The sequence below is a fragment of the Arachis hypogaea genome, chromosome 14 (genome assembly GCF_003086295.3).
Source record: "Arachis hypogaea cultivar Tifrunner chromosome 14, arahy.Tifrunner.gnm2.J5K5, whole genome shotgun sequence".
In the NCBI taxonomy this organism is placed as follows: Eukaryota; Viridiplantae; Streptophyta; class Magnoliopsida; order Fabales; family Fabaceae; genus Arachis; species Arachis hypogaea.
The window spans coordinates 136,773,912-136,782,250 of record NC_092049.1 but is presented as its reverse complement, the minus strand read 5'-3'; the positions used below and the strand labels follow the sequence as shown (position 1 = coordinate 136,782,250).

Here is an 8,339-nt window from a genome sequence, read left to right as displayed (position 1 = left end):
GCATTTTTTTTCTTTTAGTTGAATGAATGTAAGTTCATCATCTTCCAAGTAATTTTGCAATATTATATATTTCTTCTTCTTTGTTTGATTTTTTTGTTTTTATTCTTGTTAAGAGAGTAAAACAAAAAGAAACTTGAGAAGGTAAAACAAGAAAGGAAAGATGAATAAGAAAAAAATAGAAGAAGATGGTGATAATGATGGAAAAAAAAGAAACAGCAGCAGAAGATGAGGGAGGAGGAAGAGGAAGAGTTTTGAATTATTTAGAACTTATCAGTACAAATTCACCGAAAATTCTTAAACAATACACATCAATGTCTTAGTTTTACACTGAAATTTGCTGCAAATACACAAAAATATTTTTTTTGATCCAAAACTCCTACATTACATTCAATTCAAATTATCAACGATTAACAACAACTTTCACAAACAAAAATAACATTATTCACCTACCGAATCATAAACTATTAACAAAAACATTAACTATAATCGAACCACACCTCAGCCACTTAATTGGATTCATAATAATAATCCACTCCGCTCTAATCCAATTGACAATTTAAACTTGAATCATTCATTATCTTCAACAATAAGATAACTATTCAAATCTGATTTCAAAACTTGATTTCAAAAATGTAGAAAACGAAAGAAATTGCGAAAAACAAAGAAAGAGAATTGTAACGTCCTGAAATATTTTTAAATATTTTACATTTGATTTTTTTTATTATTATCAAACCCTCTAATTTTATCAAAATTCCTACACTACCCTTATTTCTTTTACCAAATCCTAACCCTAATTCTCAAATTAAACCCACTAACACTCACTCTATCACATACACTCCCTCCCCACGGACAGAAGACAACAAAAAAAGAGAAAGAGAAAGGAGAGGGGAAGTGATGGAGGAAGGAAGAAGAGAAGAGGGGAAGAGAGAGGTGGCGCCAGTGGGAGTCACTACCATTGCCGTCACCATGCTTGAGAGGAGCCATAGGAGTGGGAGAGAGAGGACGTGATGGCCAGAGAGAGAGAGAGCAGTGTCGTTGCCGTCGCTGTTGGGGCTGTTGCAGTGGTTGCTGTTGTCACTGAAGGAGCTAGTCGCTGAGCTACTGTGTCGTTGTCGGAGGAGAGCTCGTCAGAAAGCTGCTGTCTTGTCCAGCCATGCTCTATCCTTCATTCTTCCTCCACTGGAGCCTTCCGCCACTATCCTTGCCCTTTGAAAATGTCGTAGGAAGCGTTTCACACCTTTGTCAATTTTGTTTTACCACCGTTCGAACCTGGTTAGTGGTTGCTTGTTCTGTTTTGTTTTTGCTACTGTTTTACCACAGTTGTTGATGTTGTCATCGTTGCTCTACCTTTAGCCGTCGTCGCTTCTGTTCTGTTGTGCCCCTGTTTGCTGTTCTGCTTGCCTATCAGAGCTGCCGCTGCCTCCGTCCAAATTTTGCGCTTTTTTGTACCTTTTAGTTTGGTACTCTGGGTTTGGTCTCTTCGGTCCCTTGGGATAAAATTGTGAGTAGACTTTACATTTATAATTATAATGTTTTGGCTTTACGTCTATAATTATTTCAATATACGTGCTTTGAACTTAGTTATACTTACAAAGATCTAAATTAAAGGATTTTAAATTGGTTTTAAAATCCTTTAAACTTGTTAAGCTCATTTTAATATGCACATGAGATTATATGTTTTTATGAGACTATATATATGTTTTGAAAAGTTTTATATTATTCTAAAGCATTTAATTTTCTCGAATATGTGTTTTTGAAACATTAATGTATTTGTTAGTACTCACTTATTTTAAAATTGTGAAATACGTTTGAAATGCCTTAAAATTGAGAAAATATGATTGAATATGATTTGGATGAGAAAGTATTATTTGATTTGAATTGATACCTCATGTTTGAAAGACCGAAGAATTTGTTATATTCGAAATTATATGTTTGAATTGGTTTGGGAGGCCCGTATAAGAAAACCGTAGTTAACAGCGGTTATGACGTTAATTTAGATGCATCTGCCTCAGATCTCAGCTAGCAGAAGCGTTGCTAGCCTAACGTGTAGGCCACACGTTGGATCTGTTATTCCGTACAGATACACGAGAAGAAAGGGTTACCGTTAGAGGTGGAGCCGCCCAAGTGTGGACTTTTGATTTGATTTCTGTATGAGAACTCCCTTATTGATTCACTTATTACTATCAACTACTATTTTCTAATTAAAAATTACTTTGATAATAATGTTTATATGATCTCATATGGATTATAGATGTATTGTCTAGTCACTGAGTTGCAAAATTCACCCTATTTTTTTAAAAATATTTTTCAAAATCAAATACTTGACTATGTAAGATTTTCTATTCAAGAGAAACGATCCGCAATGAATACCTATTTTTTGTCGAGTTCCTAGAAGTATATACTCCATATGTTACAGGCAGGATCCATCCATATTTATTTATTTTATCTTTTGTTAAAAATAGGTAATTATACATTTTAGACACTGTAAATTTATTTAAAATATTTGTAACTTTCTTATTCAACTTATATTTGAGTCAGTTAGGCTTGCTTGGAGATTATTTTCCTGAGCGCCGGTCATGGCTCATTTTCGGCCATGACAAGAATGCAGAGAACAAACGAAAAGAAACGCAGAGATGGAAGAGAACGTAAATCGAAAATACTAAAGAAATACGAAAAAAAACGAATTCTTTTCGAAAAAGACAATTATATATTTGCGCATTAATTGAAAAGTTGGTTAGATAGTGACGCGTAAGGTGAATTAGGTTAAAGAGACTTGTATGGACTTATAGGTGTAAATGATATGGAAAATATTTGAATTTTTATGGACCTATAACTCCATTATTTCAATTAAAAAATTTGTATGACCATTTTTTCTTGTTTTCACCAAAACAAACGGAAATGCAATTTCACACTCTATTGAGTATGAATGTATGATCTATCGTCACTACAGCGGAATTAAGAAAAATACATATACATATCACTTTTTACAAGTGCATAACTTAGAACGCCAAAAGCAAGGAAGTTTGTGGCGGTAAAGAAAGATATAGATAAGGCTTGAAAGATACATTGTCCCCTGTGACTTGTGAGAGATGACTATATATGAGTAGAGAAGTCATGAAGTTGCATGTACAGTTAAGTATGAACGACGACGTCAAATGCAAAGTTGTTAGCAAAGTGAAATAGTAGTGGAAAAAAGATGGTTGTTAGAGTCTCCACCCAGTATACACTCCATTTTAGAGAACGCGGACACTTTATACTTGCCTATAAAAACCGATTCAAGTGTCCCAAACATTTCATCCATTGAAACCTATTCAATTCAACTGACAATAATGGAATTCTTGTGTTCTCTTGCTTTCTCCTTACAGTTTCTTCTCCTCTTCTCATCCTCCCTGTTCACAAACTGTTTAACTTTGAATGATTCAACTAGTACTCATCATCATGAATGCCATCAACATGAAAGCAATGCCTTGCTCAGCTTTAAACAAAGCTTCTTCATAAGTAAGTATGCTTCCTACAATCCTTTCAGTTATCCTAAAACTCTTTCTTGGAATCCGTCCACAGATTGCTGCTTGTGGGATGGCATTGAATGTGATGAGCTCACAGGTCATGTCATTTCCATTGATCTCAGTAGCAGCCAACTCTATGGTTCCATGGATCCCAATAGCACCCTTTTCTCACTTGTGCATCTTCAAAGCCTTGATCTTTCTGACAATGACTTCAATCACTCGCAAATTCCAGCCAGGATAGGTCATTTGTCACAACTGAGGCATTTGCATATTTCTCAATTTAGAGAAAGTACATTGTCAGGTGAAGTCCCAACTCAAATTTCCCATTTGTCCAACTTGTTGTCCCTTGATCTAAACAGCTATGTTGACCAGCTTGATTTTCCATTTATCAACCGTTTACAACTCAAGGAATCCACTCTGCGAAGCTTAATTCAAAACTCAACAAGACTTGAACAACTTGGCCTTAATTTTGTCACCATTTCACACGCTCACAAACCTTACATCTCTGCAAAAACTCTCTTTTCGCCAATGTGAACTACATGGTGAGTTTCCTATCGGAATATTCTCTCTTGCAAACTTAACATATTTGAATTTTGCGGAAAACCAAAATCTGCAGGGCACATTACCTGCATCCATTGGAAACCTGACCAATTTAGCTCACTTGATTCTTGAAGATAATGTCTTTCATGGTGAAATCCCTCGCTCTCTTTTTGGACTAGAGAATCTTGTAACTTTAGATCTATTTTCTAATTTTTTCGAAGGCCGCCTAGCACTTGACATGTTTTTGAAGCTAAAGATACTTAATATTCTTGACTTGTCTTTCAACAAGTTGTCCTTGTTCTCACAAAACAGGGATGTCAATGTGACAATCCTTCCTCCAATTCGGTGGTTAGGATTGAGTGGGTGCAATTTAAATGGAGAAATCCCAACTTGGATAATGAATCTAACGGCTTTAAATTGCTTGGGCCTTTCCCATAATGATCTTCAAGGTAAAATTCCATATTTCCTCTTCAAGTTAGAGAATCTTACAATTCTTGATCTAGCTGGTAATATGTTCGAAGGACAGATTGAGCTTGACATGCTTTCAAAGCTCCAAAAGCTTACTGTTCTTGGTATAGGCGGAGGCAACAAATTGTCTTTTCTTGAAGGGAAGAACACTTCCAAAGTAACATTTCTTTCTCAAGTTCGAGCTTTGGATTTAACTTCATGCAATTTTGTTCATTTTCCCAATTTTATACAACACTTGCAAGAGTTGACTAGTCTTTCCATATCAAACAACAACATAAAGACAATACCGAGTTGGTTATGGAACAAAACGACTCTTGAGAGTTTGGAAGTTTCCAACAACCTATTGATGGGAGAAATATCCTCCTCCATATGCAACCTGCAGTCACTTGTGGAACTTGATTTATCTTCCAACAATTTAGTTGGCATGATTCCATCATGTTTGGGAAGCTTTAGCCAATCCCTTCAAATTTTGAATGTCTCAGGAAACAAATTGACAGGAAATATTCCTCAAATTTATGTGAAAGGAAATGTCCTTCAGTTGATCGATTTTAGTTCTAACAAGTTGTACGGTCAATTACCAAGAGCACTTGTCAATTGCAGAATGCTAGAGTTTCTTGATGTGAGACATAACCATTTCAATGACTCATTTCCTTTCTGGTTGGGATCTCTTCCTAAGTTAAAGGTTGTTTCTTTACGTGATAATGAATTTCATGGAGCTATAATGTGTCCATTGAAATACACATTTCCCCACCTTCGAATCATTGATCTTTCTCAAAATGGTTTCTCAACGAAATTAACATCAGAAATAATCATGTGCTTCAAATCGATGATCATATCCAACAAAAGACAACTGGATTTCAAGGACGTGATTCACAGTGACAATGCGGAAATAGATATTGATTCGCATCCATTTTCAATGTCCAACAAAGGAGTTGCCATGGATTATCCTGGGAGTCAATACCTTCATCACATGGTAGCCATTGATCTTTCATGTAACAAAATTTCGGGAGAGATTCCAGATATCATGGGAAGTTTGAATGGTCTTGTTGTGCTCAATTTGTCCAATAACATGTTTACTGGCAGCATTCCATCTTCCTTGGGAAAGCTTTCAAATCTTGAAGTGCTGGACCTTTCTCTCAATGGCTTGTCAGGGAATATTCCTCAACAACTCACAGGGCTAACCTTCTTGGATTTCTTCAATGTGTCTTTCAACAATCTCTCAGGTCCAGTACCAGAAAATGGCCAACTTTCTACCTTTGATAATAATTCATTTGAGGGAAATAAAGATTTGTGCGGGATTCAATTGTTGAAGAAATGTGAAGATCATCCTAAGCGTCCATTGCAAAAACCTGATGGTGATCAAGATTCTGAGTCAGGATCTTTCTTTGAATTTTGTTGGATGGTTATTCTAATTGGATATGTGGGTGGCCTTGTTGCTGGGTTAGCACTGGGAAATGCTTTTTCGGTAGATGTTTATAGGTTGCTGAAAAAGATCTTTTAAGTCAAAAGCCTAGATGTTGCTCTTTTCATGTGTGTAATCTTAGATTATTTTTATTTTTCTGTTTGCATTTAAAGTTATTGTGTTTCTCTTACCTAAACCCAAATAAAAGTAGACATGATAAAAACAAAAATATAGTGTGTTATATATTTATTTTGCTTTTTCTATATTTGGAATAACAAAAGCCATACTGCATACAATAATCAATTTCCTTTTGCATACTCTCTCTTATGCTTATGCAGTAGTTATGCTTATGCTTATTCAAGACAGGATGTTAAAATGTAAAAAGAAGCAATTGTTTTTTCAGAAAAACAAGTATTCATTGATATGAAAAAGATTATAAGTACATCAATTGGGCCAACACTAACAGTACTAAATAAATGAGATTTTTTAACAAAACTAAAATTACAACCAATATCCATATTCTAAATAAGAGAAGGGAAAAAAAACTAATATAAACTAAAATCTTTTCATTAAAGAAGTTACTAATAAAAACAGGAATTTTCTTCTGCTTTTCTTTCTCTTCTTTTTCAATATTTAAAGTCAACAACACCATAGAAGGAAGGAGAAGCAATGATGATCAATCTCTCTCTTTTTCACAGTAAGAGCACTAATTTTTCTCATAGGAATCGAATGGAGAGTAAAAAATAAAATTACAACAGCACCTGTAAATAGGGACAATAACCTCTATCAAAGGGAGCACTGCGAGCACAGAACAACCCATTAAGGGAACAAAACCATAGCCTTGAAAAAAAGAGAGCAATTACCAATGAGTATGAAAGGTTAACATATCCATCTATACAGTATTCATAAACATGTTTTTTGGGTGAAGTATGTGAAGTTTAGCATAGTATGGAAAGGAATCTGTAGAATTCTGGTTCTTTTGATTGTAAAAGAAGTTTGCATCAGTTGATTTTAAGAATGCACAATTAACTACAGTTAGATATGTTGAAGTAATTGGTATATTGATTTCCTGCAATTAATCCGTTCTTTATATGTTGATGGTTCACAAATAAGATCTTATTAACTATAAATTATTGCATAGTCATATACTCTTGTCAACAATGCTATTAAATTTCTTTTAGCAATTATGATTAACATCTGTTGTAAAATTTGAAGCTATTGAGATATGGAAACATGCATAGAACAAAATTGATATGTCCCATCATATTTTACATTATTGTCGATACAACTACACATCTCTGTTCAAAGAAATGAGTAGAGGTCGCTTTCTTCCAGTTCTAAGGCGTATTTGTTTGGATCATTGAAGAACAAAATGCTGTCACTGCCATCACAGAAGATCCCACCCAGTTCATCATCACTGGCTATGTTTTGTTGTTGATCCTTTGTGACTTCTTCATCAAGTTCATCTCCACAGGCATTGTTTGAGTTCTTTTCAACCAACTCCCTAAACAACACAGAAGGCACTAGTCTTCCTGCAATAATTATTAAAAGAAAACCGTATAATGTGTTCTTCGTTTTTCTGCATTCCTCTCAATTATGTTTTATATTGAGAATTTAATTCATATAGGTCGCGTTTGGATACTAAAACACAAATACAAGATTGCTATATGTATATATTTTTTCCCTTTTTAATAAAATAGAGTTGAAGTTAAGAGTTAGACTTTAGTCTACACTAGAATGAGATCCGCGTGATGCGCAGGACGGTAAATTAATGATAGTATATAATAAATATTAAAAATTGTTATGTTTTTGTAGAAATAAATTAAATATGTGTAAATTGAAGTTAAATTTAAAAAGTGTTTTATTTTAAATAATTTGTAGTACAAAAGATTTGGATGTTAGAGTTATATAAAGTGACATTTTTATTTGGTGGTTTGATTTTTGCATTTGTTTTAGTAGATGGACTTAGTCATCTTATGTGGCACTCGTTCTCCTTTTTTTTGTTAGTTGTTAGAGTTGGTGCTTTCTTCTTTTTGTCGTAGGTTCTTGCGAAGACATGTTCTTTATGAATTGTTGAGTTTGATGCACTTTCTATTGTGTTATTTGGTTCCATCTTTGTATGTATGTTCTTCTTTCGAAGATGTGTTTTGAATTTGTATGTTTTTTTTTCTCCTTAATCTCTTGATGGGGTGATGCTTCAATGTCATTATTTTTCTGAAATGTCATTAGATTTGAAGCAGTTGTACCCAATAAGTTTTTTGCGTCGCTATCAAATAGTACAAAAGTTGTTGTAACACTTTGATCTAAAATCTTTAATTGAATTCTGAACCTAAAATAAGTATTGGGCTAGCAACTAATAATTTGATAGATGAGATTATGAAAAGTATATAGAGTTACCTTATTGTTGGATATTGTGGTGTTTG

At 34.2% G+C, this 8,339-nt stretch overlaps 1 protein-coding gene across 1 annotated transcript; it reads left to right on the top strand.

Annotated features, from left to right (window-relative positions):
- The first annotated feature begins 1,007 nt into the window (after window positions 1-1,007).
- LOC112743316 (uncharacterized) lies at window positions 1,008-6,015 on the top strand. Its single transcript, XM_029292546.2, has 4 exons — window positions 1,008-1,089; window positions 1,321-1,460; window positions 3,366-3,977; window positions 4,123-6,015. Exons 1-4 carry the CDS (start codon window positions 1,008-1,010, stop codon window positions 6,013-6,015), a joined length of 2,727 nt encoding a protein of 908 aa, XP_029148379.2.
- The last annotated feature ends 2,324 nt before the right edge of the window (window positions 6,016-8,339 follow it).